Consider the following 20,167-nt stretch of genomic DNA (forward strand, 5'->3'; position numbering starts at 1 on the left):
ATCATAATTATAATTATTATTGATAAACACATCCCAAAACATTTTCATTGTTAACTCTCTGTGCACGCTTACATGTGGGCACCATCATTCATAATTTTTTATTTGCTTCTGATGCAAGGAAATCATTTTTATTCGTATTATCTTACAGTTCAATTCAATTCAACTTTATTTGTATAGCTCCAAATAACAACAACAGTTGCCTCAAGGTGTTTTATATTGTAAGATAAAGACCTCACAATAATACAATACAATAATACAATGGAGTACAGGATTATCGGAGAACACAGGAGTCCAGCCTTTGGTACTGTTGCCCATAATCTTTCACTTAATAGGTTTAAGGTTTTGGCTGGTATCTCCGGCTCATTGTTGGAATGGTTTTCTTCCAATTTATCTGATTGAACATTTTCTGTTTGGCAACCAAGCTCTCCTGTAACACTGTTTCTCCAACCTGTGGGTTTCTGCAAGATTCAGTCCTTCCACACCTGGACTATTTCCTTTTTATGTTCTTCCATTAGTATATATCTTTCAGTTTTTTTAATTACATTTAATGACATGCTGATAACATCCAGCTTTCTTTTAAACCTCACTTACTTTACTGGCTATCAAAAATAGGTGAGTGACTCTATTGTACATCTGAGTGATTGCTCCTTTTTGCTCAGTTGCTAAATCCAGCATGTGTTATGTTGGTGTAATACTCCACTCTGGACTTTTACTCACATGTAAAATTAATGTCATATTGCTATTTCTTTCATTTAACAGGCATTACTCAACTACAAGCTAAAAGTTCTACAGTTTAACTGAAAAAAATAAGTCAAGCATGCAAGTCATGCCTTTGTCTCTCTGTGCTCAGACTATTGTAATGCCTTGTTTAAATGTGTATAGAGCACTAAATGGACAAGCACCATTCTATTCTTATCTTATCCTTAAACACACTGTGATTTGCTCTTTCTAATCGCAGGGAGAAAATTTGTTAGTTTCTCCTCACTTGAGATTAAAAACAAGGACATTCACTAGGTTTACAGATGAGGTCCTGTAGGAGTCTCTTTTCACTATAATGACTTAGAATAATTACTGACCCCTAAAAGGAAAAGCTGGAAGAAGAAGAAGAAGATTAAAGCTTTTTTAAAATGTTAAACTTTTACTTGATAGGGGCTTGCGCGATGGTGCAGTAGTTGGCACCATTACCACACAAGAAGGTGGCCTTAGTGACATGCAGATGCCAGGCCCTCTGTGAAGTGTTTGCATGTTCTCCTGTGTCTGGGTGGGCTCTTTCTGGGTGCACTGGTTTCCTCCCACAGTCCAAAGACATGCAGTTGGTGTTAACTGGTGAGTATGAAAGTGAATTGTTGTCTGTCTCTCTGTGTTGGCTTTGCAAATGAAGAAAATGGATGGATTAACTAAAGCTAACCAGTAATTGTCTTTTTATGTTTTTCCTTGAAAATGATCTTTGATGTTAGAAATTTAACAGTTTATCTCTTATACAGTGTAAAAACTAAGAGCTAAGCATGCCTCCTTTGTGTGTTTGTGCACATTTTAATAAAGCATGAATAATAATAATAAAGTAGCATTATTAGTATTTATATACAGTCCCGATCAAAAGACCACTTGAAAAATGGCAAAAAATCATATTTTGCTTTTTCGCATCTTAACAAGGTTCCAAGTAGAACTTCAACATGCAACAAGAAGAAATTTGAAAAATATTTTGAGCACGCAATGTATTGAAAACAACGCCTAAACTGAAACAGGCTGTTTTTAAAGAATATACACTATGTCAACAACTGGATATTTTACTTTTTCAATAGTTTTTTTTCTGGCAAAAAAGGAACTTTTTAGAAGAATGAAATTACTTCACTAATGTGTCTTTGTGCTCACACTCTGCTAGCAGCTTGTTACGTTCATTAGGTACCTTGGAGCAATTTCTTCTTTTTTGTCTGTGTAATTTTGACAAGTACAGGTCATGAGGTCATTTTCACAATCTAAGGATGAAAATTATCTGTCTAAAAAGAAGTTGAAATAAAATAACTCTGACGGTTTTGGTTTCTAGGCTCTACGTTCGTTCAGTGAATGGCAATGGTTTCTTGTGATGTAATCAGTGTTTATTTATTTATTAACAGCCCAGAACCTAAGGCAACACAATTTGAAATACCACATATGGAATTATGGAGTAAATAAGTGTGAAACACAAATATTTTACATTTAGACTCTTTGTGTTATGCACATTTTAGATAGATCTGCAAACTCACTTTAAATTAGTATCCAGGAATCCTTATAAGAGGCTCTACATATGCTTGCAACCTAATTTCCATTTGTACTTCATCTCAAATCATCCCATGCCAAATCAGCAGGGTAATTATGGAGCCCAGGTCTCCAGCACTCCAACATGCTGCTTCTTTGTGAACAAAACTCACAGATGCTCATGGTCCTGGCATGCTGAGGAAGCGACGAACCTCTAAGTTCAGCCCAGACATGTCAGAAGACATTGCGGTACCTCATGCTGTTATAAATGGTACGCACTGAAACTCTTTGATAGAGCACTGAATTCTGAGAAAACACACACAAGACATTATAAAAGACCAGGTGCACTTACATCCCTAAAGTTATTATTTGTAGACATCCTTGCTGCACACTGAACACATTGTTCTCTGTGTCTTTCACATACAAACATGCACAGTTGCATATTCTGGCTGACATGGTGTATCACCGCTTCTTTGTTTGCCTGTGATTATCAAACCCACTCATGTTCTATTTCTGCCATGCATTAACCTTTAGAAATCATAGCGTGTCCCTCAGACACGCACAGCTTTCACTGACATCAGTGAGTAATGCAGACGACATAGGTGCCTCCTGCAAAAATATGGGAGAAATTGGTGTGTCACACATTGAGCTTCTCAAGAGCATGCTGACATGTTTTGTGGCTATTCTAGTGGTACTCACATTGACTCTTGTTACAGTGCATACACACATCTGTGTGCAAATTGTGCATATGAACATTTCATGCCCGGACGCCATGTCAATGGTTTAAAATCATTATTCTATATTTTGGGGGGTTAAATTAGTTTTTCCTTTAAAAACAAACATTATTATTAATATTATTATTATTATTATTTACAAAATGACATAAGTCACAAAAGTGCTCATAATCATAATTACATTAAAAATAAAATAAAAACAATAATTTACATATTTAAAAAAGTATTGTTACATCTTATGTATGTAAGAATAAAATATGGTAAACAATACTTTTAGACTGAAATGAAGATTTATGGGGCAGACGGAGGAATAATAAAAGCAAGAACATAAAACCACACAGTGCAAGAGAAGGCAGTGTTTCCTAGAGGCTGTGACATTAACTACACCACAAATAAACAGTGATTATGCAACCTACCATCACAGTTTGCCTTACAGATGATAAGATGGCTTTTGTGAAAAAGTGATATTCAGTCCTTTAGTTAGCAGCACATGAGAAACACTGATTTATTATCCAGTAATGGATGGTTTCATCATTAGAAGTACATTTGTGTGCTTTCTAAATAGTGTAGGCCATTAGAATTCTCTGCCTTTAGAATATTTACACGGAAGCTTCTGTTTGGCTCATAAATATACAAAATCCATTTGCATGTTGGTCCTTGTGTCCACAGCAATAGTATTTAAAAGTATTCCAGTATGCTTTAAAATGTGATCATATATTTGCATTAGCAAACCCATTCAGTTGCAAAACTACTACAGTCCACAGATGCTGCACTGACAGAGACAGAAGCAACGGCAAGAATAAATAGTGACATGCTGACAGTGTGACAAGGGGACGTCACGATGTAATGTGATGTTATTTTTTATTATTTAGGCAACAAAAGCAGAGACCTTCTAAGAAACATCGTCAGACAAGTTTGTTAAGCCTTTAAAACATTGGTTGTTTTTGCTGACATTCATATGAGACCATATATTTATATCACTTTGCTTGTGACCTTGTAAAAGTGCAACATTATTGCATGGATTTTGTGGCTACATATATGACCAGATGAGTGTTTTCCAATTCTTTTGTGTTTTTTTTTGAGTCTTTCAAGCCAACTTATTTCAAGTTTTTAGAGCATCCATCAGTTAATAACATGCAGTGGTACATCCTTCTTTGCTCTAGCTGTTGTTTGAAATTTGTCATGGGAAACTCACAACATTTCTAACAGTACAAGCTCATCTCATCATCGGTAACCTTGGCTACTTGTTCATTTGCAGAGCTGCTTTTATCCTAATCCAAATAAAACAGGTTTTTCATTATTGTGCAAGTATTTATTGATTGGTTTTAAGAACCAGAAAAATAGTGCCCAATTCATAGACACCTTTCTATCTCATAGTGACCATTGGTTTCCCAGTTACCTAAGTCACCAATGCCCATGTCCTCAAAATCATAGGTGTAGATTATAGTCTGCTGTAGACACTGGCATGGATAGCTGGAGACACAACAACTGAGTAATCATTCCTTTTACACTTTAAGGTTGGCTTGGAATTTGCTGTATGAGGCTCATGTGTAATCTGTGCAACGTAACATAAACTCTCTTTAAGTATGACAGAGGTTTTTGTGCTGGGTCATTTTAATACTGGAAAGAATTCTGACATCCTTCGTCTTATATGTGTCCCAGTACACAGTCTCTCAGCCTTAAGAGGTTACCATCAACTGGAAGACCACCAGTATAGTAGATGCATTTCAAGGACAACTGATAGAAGTAGGTTACACAGCAGCTCAAAGTGTAATGGTAATGGTTGTACCAATATCTTACAGTTAAAAGCATTTTCAACTACATTCACATTTATATAGCGGTTTATTCTTATTATTTAAACCAAATTATCAACCTCAAACTGGTGTGTGCGAGTGTGTGGTAAAGTATCTTGCCCAAGGACATTTGATTATCAGACTGGATGAGCCAAGGATTGAACCACTGACCTTCTGACAACAGTTCTCAATACTTTACTTTACTACTTTAGTGTGAAACGTAAAGGTATAAGTCTGAATATACTGACTGAACTGCAAATATATAGAATAAACCTTCAATATACTGAATGAAAATATCTTGTGTTTTAGAAGTGTACTATTATAGCATGTTATGTCGCCAGCAGCATTCCTATGAGGAATAAAGACATTATTCCATGGAAATGTTTAGACTGTATAAACCAGTCACAGTATTCATTGTTGTACTACAAATGACAAAATTTGGGTAGTACTTCAACATACAAGTACACACTATTTAGTGACCTTTAGCAGTGCTAAAGGAGGAATATGTGGAATGAAATTTGCATTTCCTTTCCTGTCAGTCTGTGGGACCAAGACCCCAATACAGCAAGTCTAGATCAGGTTATGTTTAACAAGTCCAGACTTTAATCCTGTGAGTCTTATCCAGTAAGTTTAGATGGAGCTTATGGGTGAGGGGACTCGCCCAGTTCTAACTGTCTCCTCTAATAAAAGCCTTGCAGGCCTGGTACTCATCAGCTACACCCGTCACGAGCAGCTCCCCTCAAGATCAGTGCTCTTGGAATATGACTGGGTTTAGTTTAGTGGTTTGGTAAACTAAGCCACAGGGGTTAGAAATGATGGGGAGAGAGGGCAAGAGTACAGTTAGTGTGTAGTGTTGTGTAGTTAGTGTGTAGGCTAGTATTTATTTATTTATTTTTTGCTTTATGTGTTAAAACAATGAGGTAACTATTGAATGTCAGAAATGCTAGCCCTCGGCCCTCGTCTCGTGTGTGTTTTTAGTTTGTTTGCCCTTCCTGACCTGCTTATCTTTGTATATTAATTAGAACTTCCTATAAAGCTGTTTAAAGTTTTACTTACCTGCTGGTGATGTTACTGCTGACAGAATTCCAATAGAGCAGCCACACTGATAGTAATACAAATACTTTTTAGAAGAAGAATAAAAACTCTATGGAGCAGCAAACATCCCAAACAAACGACCTTAAAATAGGTTTCCTTTATGTTGTGGCAGCAAAAAAGCTTGTACTACACTCAAAAAAATCAACTAGGGCATGTGTTTGATTAACAAAGTAGTAATATGTTTACATCACATGAAGAAATCATTTTTATGCTCATTAAATGATTCATTCTTTTTTGTTGAATATAAATCAAAGAAAACTTTGATGAGTTAAATTCGTTCATGGCAATCCAATGAGAATGAGGTCCATCAAACCAAAGGCTCTGATAGCGTCATGTATTGCGCATGCTCCACGCCCACCGGATGCGGAAAGGTCCGTTGAGAAGTTAACGAGCGCACGTGGAGTTACTTCTTTGGCATACCTGATAGTGAGGTAAGTAATATTTCTTGATATATTTATTTAGGTTAGTGGAGTGAGAGATAAATACTATTAGTTAAAATTTTTTACCTGTGTAGTGTGGAGATTTATATATAGCAGGGAGGTTGTAGACCCAAACATTTTTCAAATGTAAGTCGGTGAATTTAATGTTTTTTTTTAAAACTTAACCGGAGTCGCTAATTGTTGCAACAGAGCAAAAACTGATGAGGTTATTTTGGTAAGTTCGTTTTTTTGTTTTTGTTTCTGTCGACTTTGAATGAGGTGTGTTTCATGGTTATCTGCGTTGGTAGGACTGTTTTTCTTCTCTGGAGTTAGCTAACTTTGAAGAGCGGGAAAGCCGCGTAGAGCCGTAACGTCTTCGCATATAGCTCCATGAATGAAGGGTTACTTTCTGCTTAACCGGAGTTGGTGATTGTTGGTAGTAGTGGTAAGACTGACTGACATGGTTTTGGTGATTTTATGAGTGTTTTATGATGCTCTATCTAAAATTCCTGTTTTTGTCAGTGGAGTTTAGTCGCGGGCAACCGCATTAACTGGATTGATGAAAGGTTTAATTCAACTAAACCAGCGTTTAGGGGAGTTAATAACAAGGAGTAAGATAAAATCTGTCACAATAATTGCATGTGCATTTTCTTTTTTTGTAATATATTCACTTAATTTTTGAATTCAGAATGATTTAGGTGGATAATTGTTTGGGTTATAGTTTCTCTGGTGCTCTGCATTAGGCTGACTAACGGTGCGTTCACACCGAACGCGATAGATGTCCCTAGCTGATCTCGTGCACATTTGCACCTCGAAGCGCGTCCAGCATGAACTGGTCGAGGTTTATATGCAATTTTCACGCGTATGAAGAAGAGATCTGGGAGGAAGTAGTGGCAGACGGTATGTTATTAAAATGGCAGCTGTCAATCTAGCGTTTGAAGAAAGAGTCTCCCTTTTCTATTTGCTGTGGAGAGCAGAGCAGTGCCTAAAGGACGTCCTCACTGTACCTGGGTCCATCAGGTCTTCCACAAGCGTGAGCAGTTTGGTGAGTTTCACCACTTGCTCCAGAAGCTCCGTCTGGATGACGGCCGCTTTCAGCTGTACCACCTCCTGTCCCTTGCCGAGTTTGAGAAGCTGCTGTCCCGCAGATTTTACCAACTCGAGCGGTAGACGTGATAAGCGCGAATGCACAAAATGCACCACACAAACTGCAGCGCGTATTTTACTTCGCGCTTCAAAGGCGTCAGTCGTGTGAAGTAGGCAGAAAAGCGTTTTCTCAATGCAAATCTGCTTCCGAAGTTTAGCTGGACCCCCAGTCGCGCTTCATCGTGCTCCTCCATTGACTTTACATGTAAACCTGAAGCTCTGGTCGCGTCTATCGCGTTCGGTGTGTACGCACCGTAACAGTCTTCACATTTCACAGTATGTAGATATTAACACAAATTTGTCAGAGTAATAACTTTGTTTTAATTAATTTCTCTCCCCAGAAATACATCACAAAATAAAGCCACATTCCCATGCTCTGAGATTCTTATGCACCTCCTCAACAATACATGGTAAGTTCATGTTTGCCTTATTATTATTATGTTATTTATTTATTTTTTTTGGATGATGCAATCTCCTTGACGTTTTCTAATGCATATTTCATTTTTTATCAGTGACGTGTATGTGGCAGTGCAAGCATTGTGTTACCAGAGAGAGCAGCAGGTACAAATTACTTCAACATTATAAACTACATCATCATTACGGAATAGGTCAACATTATCTGTGCATATATGTTAATTGTCCGTGCACATTTAAGACTTGGAGTGGACTGAACACTCATGTCTATAAAGCTCATTCATCTCAGTTTACACAGACAGCTTCAAGTTCAGTAACTTTTAAATGTGAGTTATGTGACTGCAGTGACGTCTTCTCTGAGAGAGATTTTTTTGTCCATATTGGAACACATCTGCGAAGTAACGAGACAGTTAGTTGTGTGTTTCTTGGTTGCCCTTTCAAGACAAATATTTACAATACATTTTATACACACAAAAAGAGGAAGCATCATCCACACACACTTAAAGATTTTAAAGCCAGTGTAGTTACACGTGTGGACCCAGTTCAAGTGATAGAGTCCTCTGATAATGTAAGGGCTAGCTGTTCTGAAGATGTATCCTATGGTGAATTTGAAAGTGAGTCAGTGACAGAATGTGATAATAGTGCTGTTGAAAATCAGCCCGAACTAATTGAACGGAAATTAGCAGTAATATTGTTGAAATTGGAACACATATTTCATGTTCCAGCAAAAGGATTAGATGAGTTCTTAGAGGAGTTAGTTTTTCTGTTGAGTTCAGCTAGTGTACCTCTGACAAAACGTACAATTACAGAAATTTTTAAGAGCCATAACCTCCATATTAGTCAGGCTGTTATTGAAGAGCTTGCAAATTCTGTATGTGTTTCTAACCCTGTGGCTAAAATATTGGGAAAGTGTGGCCCTCTTGCCACTCCTTATAAAAGAAAACTATACTACATACAAAATTTTAGGGTTGTAGAGCCTGTTGAGTATTTTTTATCGATAGACCAAAGGAAGTCATTTCAGTACATCCCTTTATTACAGTTATTGCAGGAAATATTGAGTCACAATAAATTGCTGGATAGAGTGATTGAAGAACAAATAGCTCAAGAAGATAGAGAGAATCTGAATGGTGATCAGAGGGTTTACAGATCTTTTCGAGATGGGGAGCATTATAAAAGAAATAGCTTTCTAGATGGTGAGAAGTTGAGAATTTCTATTAACCTTTATATTGATGATTTTGAGGTTTGTAATCCTCTTGGGACCTCACGGAAAAAGCACAAGCTTTGTGGTGTATATTGGGTCTTGGGCAATTTACCACCTGGTTCTCATTCAGCCCTTTCATCCATTTATTTGGCAATCCTTTGCAAGAGTGAAGATTTGAGGACATTTGGGTTTGAAAAAGTCTTTGATCCACTTTTGAGAGATCTGGTAACTTTGGAGCAACATGGTGTGTTCATCAGTCAGTTGAACGAGTGTATTAAAGGAACTGTGAGCTGCGTCATAGCTGACAACCTAGGAGCCCATGGGCTGGCAGGTTTTGTGGAAAGTTTTTCTGCTGAATACATATGCAGATTCTGTACAGCTAAAAAATCTGAAATAAAGTCAGTGACTGCTGGTGATTTTGAGCATAGAACACCGGAACTTCATGAATTCCATTTGAAGCGTGCACAAGAAACAGCAAGTGCTTGTTGTGGAGTTAAGCGAGATTGTATTTTGAGTAAGAATCTGAGCCATTTTCATGTCACTGCAGGCTACCCTCCAGATGTAGCACATGATCTGCTAGAGGGCATAATACCAGTGGAGCTTGCGCATTGTTTTTCTTTTTTAATCTCTAAAAAGTATTTCACCTTAGAAAAACTTAACAACTTGATCCAAAATTTTGAGTATAAATGGGCAGATAAAACCAACCGGCCTCATGCAATTCCCCAGACTTTCTCATTAAAAAAAAATATTGGTGGAAATGCACATGAAAATTGGTCTCTGCTTCGTTTGTTGCCTCTAATTATTGGTCCACTTGTTCCAGAGGATGAACCTGCATGGCATATTGTTTTGGATCTGAAGGACATTGTGGAGCTTGTTGTAGCCCCTGTCCAGTCTGATGAGTCGATTTCCTACCTTGAGTGTAAAATCAGTGAACATCGCCAGAGATACCAAGAACTTTTTCCAAACAACAGTCTTCTCCCTAAACATCATTATTTGGAGCACTACCCTGCTCTGATTCGGCATTTTGGGCCTCTTGTCCACAAATGGACAATGAGATTTGAGGCGAAACATAGTTTTTTTAAACAAATTGCTCGCCATACAAACTGTTTTAAGAACATACCTGTTACACTTGCCAAAAAACATCAGCTCGTGATTGCCTCTGACTTGCACTCTTCTGACCATAAGACACCTTTAATGGTAAATGTTGGCTCATCAGTACCAATTGATGTTCTGAAAAGTGATATCGCAGTAGCTATAAAGCAAAGATTACCAGATGAAACTGATGTCCATATTACAAAAAGCGTGTCATACAATGGCATGAACTACAGCACAGGAATGATAGTTGTTCATGGGCAAATATTTGGTTTGCCAGAGTTTGCAGAAATTCTGCAGATTTTTATTTTGCATGGCAGAATATACTTTTTTGTAAAAAAGTTCTCTGCTTGGTATCGAGAGCACTTCAGAGCTTTTGAGCTTGACATGTCACATGCGAGAGAGGTGTCTCTGATTCAGCATGGGGAACTACTCGATGACTACCCGTTAGCTGCCTATTCAGTGGGAGGCCTGCGTCTGGTTACTCTGAAGAGACACACTAACTTGCAGGGTAAACAGGAGTGATGTTTGTAAGTATTTTCCCCCTATATCACCTGGCACAGTAAATAATACATCATACTTTGCAGACCAATTGCTACTTAATTTATTGAGAGTAGATTTCTTTTAAGCATCTTATGCAAGAATTGTCATTAATTAGAAGAATGCAAGACAAATCTGGAAAATGCACTATTCACTTCTCCAGTAAAAAAATTCCTCGAGGCCAAGGTGACATCATCAAATTATCGTTGACATTAGAATTTGTTACACACACTCGCACAATAGTCAATGAGTACATCTTTATTTATTTTTTAAATATTTGATATTTGTCCAGGTCAGCATGATGCCCCAGCCCATAAGACTGAGGATCATTCTCGGAGAAGATGATGCCAGGAAACTAATTTTACCAGCTGGGATATCAGACTCCATTGAGGAATTGTGTCAGGAAATAAAGACAAATTTTGGAGTGCAACAGGATTTTCGTCTTCAATATCAAGATCCTGATTTCGGAAATGATTTTGTAAATCTGACTGCGATCTCTGAAATTAATGATAAAGCAACTTTAAAGGTTGTATACTTGGATAGTGTGCAGTTGCAAAGTTTTACAGAAGATGGAGTGACATGTCAACCAGTGCGAAGTCCAACACATTCCTTTTCAAGCTCTTCAGACACAGACAATACAAGGCCCGTTTCATCGTCAGGTTCATCACCGTCTACAAGACTGTCAGTGTGGCCAAGTGTCTTCACAGTCCCTCGTTTCAGCTATGAGGCTGAACTGCAACTTGAAAAGGCCAATGCTGAGTTCATTGCTGGTGGAACTCATTTGACCCCCTCACCAAAACTGAAATCCCACCTTTTAGAAAGGCTGGCTGAAGAAATAATAAAATTTAAAGTCTATCCAACTGACAATGACCTGAATGAAGTTGCAGAAGCCCTTGTCAAACAGCATCCTTGTCTGAGGGAGCAGGGATCCTTTAATGGCTGTTATGGTTGGAAAATTAGCCTCAAGTATAAAATGGCCAATGTCCGGACCAAACTGAGAGGCCTGGGCTGTGCTGAGGTGTTGGTAAATTCACTAAAGAACAAGGCCCAAGACAAAAGTAAGGCAGCATTGAATGTGAAAAAGCCTAGAAGAGCAGAAGTCAATTACTGTCCGCAGTATCCAAAAGGAGAAACCACTGACAGCCTGGAAAAAGAGAGAATTGCACTGCTTTCAGAGGTTCAGAAGAGAAACAATGACAATATAGTGACAATGAAAATGCAGAAGACTTTTTCGTACAGAAGGCAAGAAGTTATTCAAGGACAGCCCTTTATTGCAGATTTTAAAAGCAGATGGCCAGCTCTGTTCACCGAGAAAGAGGTGCATGTCCTATATGTCTAACTTTTAGAGTGTGTTTATGGTTGACCAGTTATTTCTTGCTTCACTAATATTGACATAACATAGTGATAAAACAGCTAATAATTCCTGGTATGTCCTTCCTCTGGTGCATATTATAAGTGCATTGTTCATGTTTTTCAGATTGACAAGGAATTCCTGCGCATATCGACAGTACCGCTGCTATCTAGATTCTTTTATGAGCTAGACTTGTACACTCCACGCATGATGGAGCTCTTTCGAGGCAAAGGTGGGGTGGCTGGCAGAAAAATGAGACACATCATGGTGGCCATCTCTAAGGTGGGTTAGATCTGTGCTTAAGAAGTTTTTATGCCCATAATCTGGCAATTTTATGAGCAAAGATATCTATACATATGGTAGGCAAAAGTCCTAAGAGGTTTTCATATTTTATACAAATTATATAAGCATCAGTCTTATATTAATAAGTAATTGATAAAATCGTATGGTTAATTTTGATCAAAATGGGGAAAACCCCCCCAAAAAAAACATTAGTGTTGCCTCATTTTGTGTCTGATTTGGTTTAGACAGATGTTTTGAGGTGGCTGTAGCTCAGGTGGTAGAGCAGGTCAGCTACTAATCAGAAGCTTGGCGGGTTGGTCCCAAGCTCCTCCAGTGTGCATGCCAAATATCCTTGGGTAAGATACTAACCCCAAGTTGCTCACCGATGCATTCATCGGAGTGTGAATGTGTATGAATGTTAGACAGTAAGCACTAAACCCGGTGGCGCCAGTGTTCGACAGCCTCGACCTCTGTCAGTGCGCCCCAGGGTGGCTGTGGCTACAATGTAGCTTACCATCACCAGTGTGTGAATGTGTGTGTGAATGGGTGGATGACTGGATATGTAAAGCGCTTTGGGGTCCTTAGGGACTAGTAAAGTGCTATATAAATACAGGCCATTTAAACAGTTTAGAAAAAGTGATTGGGTGAATGAATTGTTGTATAAAGGCAGCTTTGAGTGCTCTGAGTAGAAAAACGCTATATAAGAACCAGTCTATTTACCATGTGGCCTTTTGGACTCTTCCAAACTAAGTATTCCTTTTTCAAACTGCTGCCTAAAAGTTAAATATTGTCATTATGGATTCCCTTTTTTCTTAGGATGACACAATACATACAAGACGAGCATGCATCCTGAAGTCCTTGTGTGTCTACCTGAATGAAGACCATGAGAAACTTGTGAAGGAATATACGGTCAGTTATATTCACAAGTTGTTCTGTGTTATGTAATTTGCTCCAGGAGTTATGGGTAATTTCGATATATGAAATGGTAAAATGTGACACCACGTGTGAATAAAAGATATTGCAATTGGTCCTTGTTTTGTTTCATGTCAAATTTCTGAGGTGTGAAACCAGAGACATAGAATTTAGTAAATATATCAGCATATTCACGCTGATTGCTGAATTCCTTTTTTTTTTTCATATGTAGACTCAAACAAATGTATTATTATATTTTACGTCACAGAACACTGAGGCCAACACTGAAGCCATGGAACAAACTGTGATGGGAGTGTATGTCATACATCAGGAGGGTGCGGAGCCTGGAGATGACCCAGAGAACATCGGTGTCCTGATTGAAGGCGTGGAGGTTCTCACTGGTTTGAGGAGCATTGCTATTGCTTGTGCTCTGTTATTTGGACTGATATACTGTCTGAACCTAAGCTACCCACCGGAGCTCAAATGCACTTTTGAAGTCTTGCAAAAGATTATCATGAAGCTGGATGGACAGAGGTTGTCATCCAAGGCACAGTTCCTAAAAAACAAGCTAATGGGGTGAATGAGCTTGAAACGGACTCATGCAAGCCAGATTTTTTTTTTCAAGGTTTCTGCAATGCAAATATGTGTTTACTGTTTTAAAGTTTAAAATTGTAAGTTATAAAATGTTCATATAAACTATGTGGTTTGCTCTGTGGCTATTACACAAAGATTGTTCGTCCATAACTTAAAGTCTTATACACTTGAAGTGTAAACACAGATTTTTGCCAGATGGCAATTGTTACAAAGGCAAATGGACACTGGTTTTCACAAATTGTTTGAGTGGAGCAGTTATGCTCAAAATTGAATGTTTTCTCCACACGTTAAATAGCATAAAGTCACTATTAATGGATACAGCCTGATTAAATGGAGGACTAATGTATGCAAGCAACATAGTAATGTTGTAATATTATAGTAATGTTGAATGTTATGTCTGAGCTTTAAATTGTGTTAAAATTCATATTGTTGTTTGCAATGCATATTTTACTACATTTTACGAAAGTTGCTTTGGGGATAATATTTTTTGTCTGCAAACTATTCAACAGACTTATTTCATTTTTATTATTAGGGTTAGGGTTATTTTATTGTATTTTTTCTTTCAGTCAGCATGTCTTGATCTGGAAGTTCTGTGGTCTTGGTATGAGATCGTTAAAGGGGAGAAAGCTAGGCTGAACTGGGATCCTGCCAACTGTTTTAAGAATGTTCAAGCAAAATAAAAGATGGTTTTGCAAGTTATCATTTATGTATGTTTCATTAATTTAATTAAAAGTAATGTTTACATAAGCAATACAAACACTAACTGAAACATGATTGGTGTAAGTACTACAGACATAAATTACATTTGTTCATTCAACAAGATTAACATTGGTGTAACAAACAAATATTTTACTAGTTCATGTAACAAGACTGACTTTTGATGTGCCAAAGTGTTTAAACAATATAACATGAATTTAAATTAATTTAATTAGACTAACTTGGTACAAACATGTTAACTGAATAAAAATCAAATTAACTGAATGTTAATGTTTAAATTATGTTACACTTACAAACATATTTAGTGTTGAAACAACACAATCAAGATGGATTGATTTAACATGATTTGTTTAGATGGAATATAGGTGGCAAGATGAAATTAAGTTCATCCAATGAATTATTTTTTTGAGTGTAGCCAGTTTTATTCCCACATTATATTAACTTGTGTAATTGTTCCACCACTTACTGCAGATATTGATGGAAGTTTGTAATGGTCTGTTAATTTAGGTTTAAAAATATGCAAATAATCTTAACTCATATTACATTGGATTATTATTAATTTCATTATTAAATCATTTGTTGTCAGTTAACATTAGCTAGTTGGAGCCTTACATGTGTCTTTCATGTTGCTCGATAACCAGTCCACATACCAGTAAAAAATCTTTACCCTTTTTTGTTTTTTAAAGAAAAAATATTGTGATGCCAATTCTTTCTAGCCTATAGCACGTTTAAACAACAGAAGTCCTTTAAAAACAGGCACATTTACATCCCAGGTCTCTATAACCTGTGTTAACTAATTAATGTAGGTAGTTAAAATCACAACAGTGGAAAATGCATGAAGATTCATGACTCATTGCTTTCCCTACATAAGCTCACTTTATAGGTTACAAGTATTAGTATCAGCAATGTTGCTCTTAATTTACTTGAGATTGATGCCAAAATTTGCACACCACTCATTTCCAAATGAGACATGAAATGTTGGACGGCGCAGCCATTTCTTCCTTCAGGGCTTCCAGAGAAAACATGACTACCTTGTTTCATTTGAACATAATTGATTGTAATGGACTGAACATCATTAAACAATATATAGAAAAATGTAAGACCAATTGAGAAAGTTAAGCTGGTTATGTTGGATATATGAGGTCCTTATTTACAACTTTAACAACCGACCTGCTTTTTTTCTTTAGTGTGCTGCTACTGCATTTTCTGATTTGATCTGCCCAGTGTAGAAAATCACACATTGAAAGTGCAGCTGACTCTCACTGACTTGAAATGACTGTCTCTGCAGTACAGAATGGATGGGTGGGCTCTGCAAACAAAGATGACAAGCTTCTTTTAACACTCAAACATCAGGATGGGAAAAAAGCCCGAAATGAACATTTACTCTTCTGAGGTTTGATGACAACAAAAAACTGTAATCTGTGATATGGGCTGGAGGACTGAATTATGAGAATCTAGGGGGTAGCTATCACAATGCTGATGTTCCCATTGTCATCGTAAAATATAGCAAACACTGAGAGGAAATAGAGTGCATAGGAAAATAAAAAGAGAGCAATTTCACTTGTGATCAGGCACTTGTATTAGCGCACATCCTTCGTCCTTATGTATGGCAGCTGAAATAACCTTCACTCAAAGCTGTGTCTTTCTACTGGCTCAATTTTCCTGAAACAGTAACTGAAAATCATTAACTAAAAAGGCAGTATTGTGCAGAAGTCATTTATAGCTGCATTTTGTTGAGTAAATGCACCATAGCGATAGAATGGCTTACTCCATCTGCACAGCAGGTTAAAAGCAACCACTGAAAATATACTGCATTTAATTTAGCTTGGTGCTATGAGTGATATATTTTGAAAGTCCCATTAAAAGAGGGGAAAAAGCCTTTTTTCCTAAAGTGTAGAGGTTACAGGCAATTTTTTTGCATTAGTCCAATTCAAGTGTGGACAAAAGGAGATTAATTTGAGTGTTGTAATGAAACTACAGCCTACTGATAGACACATTTATTTGGAGCTTTTGAACAGCTTTTGAGAAAGATAGATTGTTTACTATGTGTGAAATAATTGCCTGTATCATTAAAGTTCATTAACTTAAAGCACTCTGTGTTTCTAACCATCACACTTGGCCCTTAGTTGTTGCTCCTTCAAACGCTGGTAATTTCGGTGACAGATATCCAGAACAGAACAAAAACTAATCTCAGGTAATCATAGCCTAGCACTGTATCTATATAATTAAAACTACAATGTAAAACCAACAATATGGTTACAAAATGCTGCTGCAAAGGCTGAATGTTTACAGCAGTACCCTTAAACAGTGAGTAACAATAAGTGAGACTCATCATGTGCAATCAGAATTCAAAGGCAAAAAGAAAAATTGTACAGTTTCAGTTTCAGCATGATAGAGTGAACGTTGGTGACGTCTTTAAGGACTTTGGGTGTTCAACCTGTTGCTTGCAGATCATCAGCTCATTCTTGCTTCATTAGCATCTGTCTAAGAAGGTTCTCAGTCATCCAGGTCATCATAGTCGAAAGAGCTTGGAAAGAAAAGTGTCTGGACTTCTTTAAATTTCCTTGAAGACATTTGGCACCATGGCATGTGACTAGGTAGAGGATCAACAAGGGGTTCATGACCCCCTTGGGGGACACTCCCATAGGGCTTAAAATCTATCTGGGACTCTCCATCAATTGCTCTTAGAACTGAAGAAGCTTCTTGGATGAGAGGTGAAACGTCTCCAAGGAAACTTGAAAAAGTCCAGATGCTTTTTTTCCAAGCTCCTTAAATCCCATTACCATCATTATTTCAACCTATGCTGCTATCAAAGAATGTGCAAAAACACATTGTGCTTTGTGGACACAACAACAGTTGCCTTGTGTCAGTTAAATTATTTGAATTTGTGCAGTAATGCAATAAAGAATGTTTTCCGGATAGTATCATTAAAATCTCGATCACTTCTCTAACAAAGTAACAAAGTTCGTGAATATATTCAGTAAAGACAAATCCACAGCTTTGGCCATTCTAATGCAGTTTTGGATATTTTGGCAGCAAAAACATTTAAGGACATATTCAGAGGCTTGCAAATATATATTAATGAACAGTATTTTCTAGTGTAGCTGTATATCAGTACATACAATTTGAAAGAACTTTCTTTTATAAACAAATCACACAATTAATGTGCTCTTACAAACAGAGAATAAGTCAAGGCTTAGAGTCCCAAGAAAGATTAAAGGTCTTTCAGTGTGAAAGAGAAGGACAACAGTGGCTTTTGACTAAAAAGCTTTGGCACTTGGTTAAAACACAGCATGAAAATTAAAATGGTATTGTGAACATCTATCAGGCTAATCAGACAATTTAACAGAAGAATACGATGATGATATAATACCAAAGCAAATCAATTTTCACATAAAAAATCAATTTGGTCAAACCCGTATGGGTCACCTCTTCAACACCTGAAAGCAACCTTTCTTCCCCAGGCATGAACTCCAAATGACCTCACTTTTAAGTGCTTTGGGAGTGTCATGGTTATTGCCATGTGCAGTTACTCTATATTACATCTACTGAATGATGTCCTATTGACAGCTTTTAAAGAATATGTATAGCTGCAATTTTCCCTCAAAGTGCTGCTTGTGTGATAAGGTTTGATTTATGATCTTGATCCTAAAATCTGAACAGATTGGAAGTAATAATCACAGTGTTGGACGCATATACCTCCTATTCTCCAAAAGATGGCTTGCACTATTGCTCACAGTTCAGACTTATTTTTTCATAGCAAAATGTAAATTAGGTAACCCTCTAGCAGTCCTAACCTGTATTTGAACTGGTCCTATTTTGGCATTGAAAGCTATTCTCTCAGTGTTTTTCCCCACAACAATAATCAGTCACTGCCTCTGTGCGATCAAAATGCAATGATTTTGAAACACGTTGACTTGAAAAATGAATAATGTCTCAACTTCAAGTTGTTTGATCAAGAGCATGTGAACAAGGATGATGTTTCATGGCCATAAGCAACATTTGCAAGTACCAGAACATGATTACATTATTAATTGTTTTGACACAGGCAGAATGAAGGCTAAAAAATGAACTCAGGATCAAAATTTATACAAAAAGGAGAACTTGTTTTTAACTATAGTTAAATCAGGAATAGGGTTGCTTCTCATCGATGATAATTTAGACCTCACATTTTACCTGTAGACACCTTAAACATAGCTTTTACAGTAAGTGTAGACACTAAGCTGACACATTTCATGCAAGTAAGAAGAATGTAATTTTCCATTAACTGTGCTTAAATTCTTTCTGAATTCTCTCAGTGATATAAAATTGGTCTTTAAGACATTTCAAACAGCTGATCATCTTACTATTTACGACTGAAAAGTGGGGAGAAAAAAAAATAAGAGCCTGAATTGGGCAATATGTCGCCCAAAGAACTAAAGTAAAGTTTAAGTTTAATACCCCCAGGATAGAGCTTGGGCTTTGCAGTAGAGGCAATTTTGTGAGCCTTTTTGTCACGTCAGCTTCCACAGTCCTGAATGAAATTAAGATTTTGAGAAGGCACTCATGGCCTGCAAGATGCTGCTACTGAAGCCATGCAGTAACCCCTTAACAAAGAGAATAAATCTCTCATGTGCATTAAGTGTCTGCATGAAGAATGGCAGTGATCTGAGGCTGGGGAATCTTCTGCCCTCCACCCATTCCACCATCACCCACATTGCTACAACAGGAAAATAGGGAGGAATTCATGTGTTCCCAAAACCTAATAAGTTCAAATGTGGTGGTATATGATAATATTTCACTGAATATATACACCATGTTATAATACAACCCATGGTGAGTATTATTTCCATCTCCTGTGGCTGCGTGTTTCAAATAGCTGTACAGCACTTTGTTTGAAAGCGCTTTATAAATAAAGTTATTATTATTATTATTATTATTATTATTATTATTATTATTATTATTATTATTATTATTATCCGATTGTTAAGTGATGACGTGACGAATCCTACTTCCGGGTCTAAAGTAGTCTGTGTTTAATATGGCTTTTGTGTTGTTAACATGTTTAATGTTTTGCATTTTCTTCTATTTAATCTCAAAAAGCTCCTAAAACAGTCAGTGATCCCTGTTGACCTCCCTCAGCTTTTATTACCACTAATCATTTATTTAAGCTCAGTTTTTAAACCCTTAGGATGTAACTACAGCCCAGCCCATGCAGCAGTATATGAATGACTAACCTCGTATTGTGGAGGGATTATCTCAGTTGTTCTCCTGGCTGAAGTTTGGTCCTTTTACAGCATCCTGCCATGCGATTACATTTGTTCCTGACCACCGAGAACACTCACGTTAACTTTTATCGAGTGGAAAAAAAGTTAGCTTGTTTATATTATGCTAACATAGCTGTGTCGCTAGCGGTCACGTAGCACATCGTTATATACCAGCTAGCCCAACTTCAGTAACCCTACAAACGTCACTGCTTTTTAGTTTTCTGTCTTCATTTATGCTGGAAGTGATAACAGAGCTGTACGTTTTAATTTGTTTCCAAAACCCCGCAGTCAGGACATGCTATATTGCTTGGGGGAGCTCGCGACGAGGCTGCCATACTCGGCGCCATCTTGAATCCAAATCCCTGGTCAGGGACTTCATCCGCTCTGCACTACCCG

The 20,167-nt window shown here is 37.3% G+C and overlaps 2 protein-coding genes across 3 annotated transcripts in view; one reads left to right on the forward strand and one right to left on the reverse strand.

Annotated features, from left to right (window-relative positions):
* The window catches only part of LOC308385558 (uncharacterized protein), a 96,201-nt gene that overhangs the window by 5,905 nt on the left and 70,129 nt on the right, over positions 1-20,167 (reverse strand). The window lies entirely within an intron of this gene.
* On the forward strand, positions 6,140-13,818 carry LOC308385862 (uncharacterized protein). Of its 2 annotated transcripts, none has more exons than XM_080865059.1 (5): positions 6,140-6,288; positions 7,764-7,832; positions 7,935-7,983; positions 13,119-13,211; positions 13,483-13,818. In XM_080865059.1, exons 1-5 carry the CDS (start codon positions 6,149-6,151, stop codon positions 13,792-13,794), a joined length of 663 nt encoding a protein of 220 aa, XP_080721185.1. In that variant the 5' UTR covers positions 6,140-6,148; the 3' UTR covers positions 13,795-13,818. The 2 variants fall into 2 exon arrangements, with proteins under 2 accessions (XP_080721185.1, XP_080721184.1); XM_080865058.1 differs by lacking the exons at positions 13,119-13,211; positions 13,483-13,818 and adding exons at positions 10,962-11,987; positions 12,147-12,326.

Source organism: Rhamphochromis sp. 'chilingali' (assembly GCF_963969265.1).
Source record: "Rhamphochromis sp. 'chilingali' genome assembly, chromosome: 18".
Lineage (NCBI taxonomy): Eukaryota > Metazoa > Chordata > Actinopteri > Cichliformes > Cichlidae > Rhamphochromis > Rhamphochromis sp. 'chilingali'.

Bases quoted from the DNA above. Each gene is read 5' to 3' on its own strand.
- LOC308385862 (XM_080865058.1), top strand. From the start codon at position 6,149: ATGAGAATGAGGTCCATCAAACCAAAGGCTCTGATAGCGTCATGTATT. The intron at 6,289-7,763 runs GTAAGTAATATT...TTCTCTCCCCAG, and splicing joins TTGGCATACCTGATAGTGAG to AAATACATCACAAAATAAAG. The intron at 7,833-7,934 runs GTAAGTTCATGT...ATTTTTTATCAG, and splicing joins CACCTCCTCAACAATACATG to TGACGTGTATGTGGCAGTGC.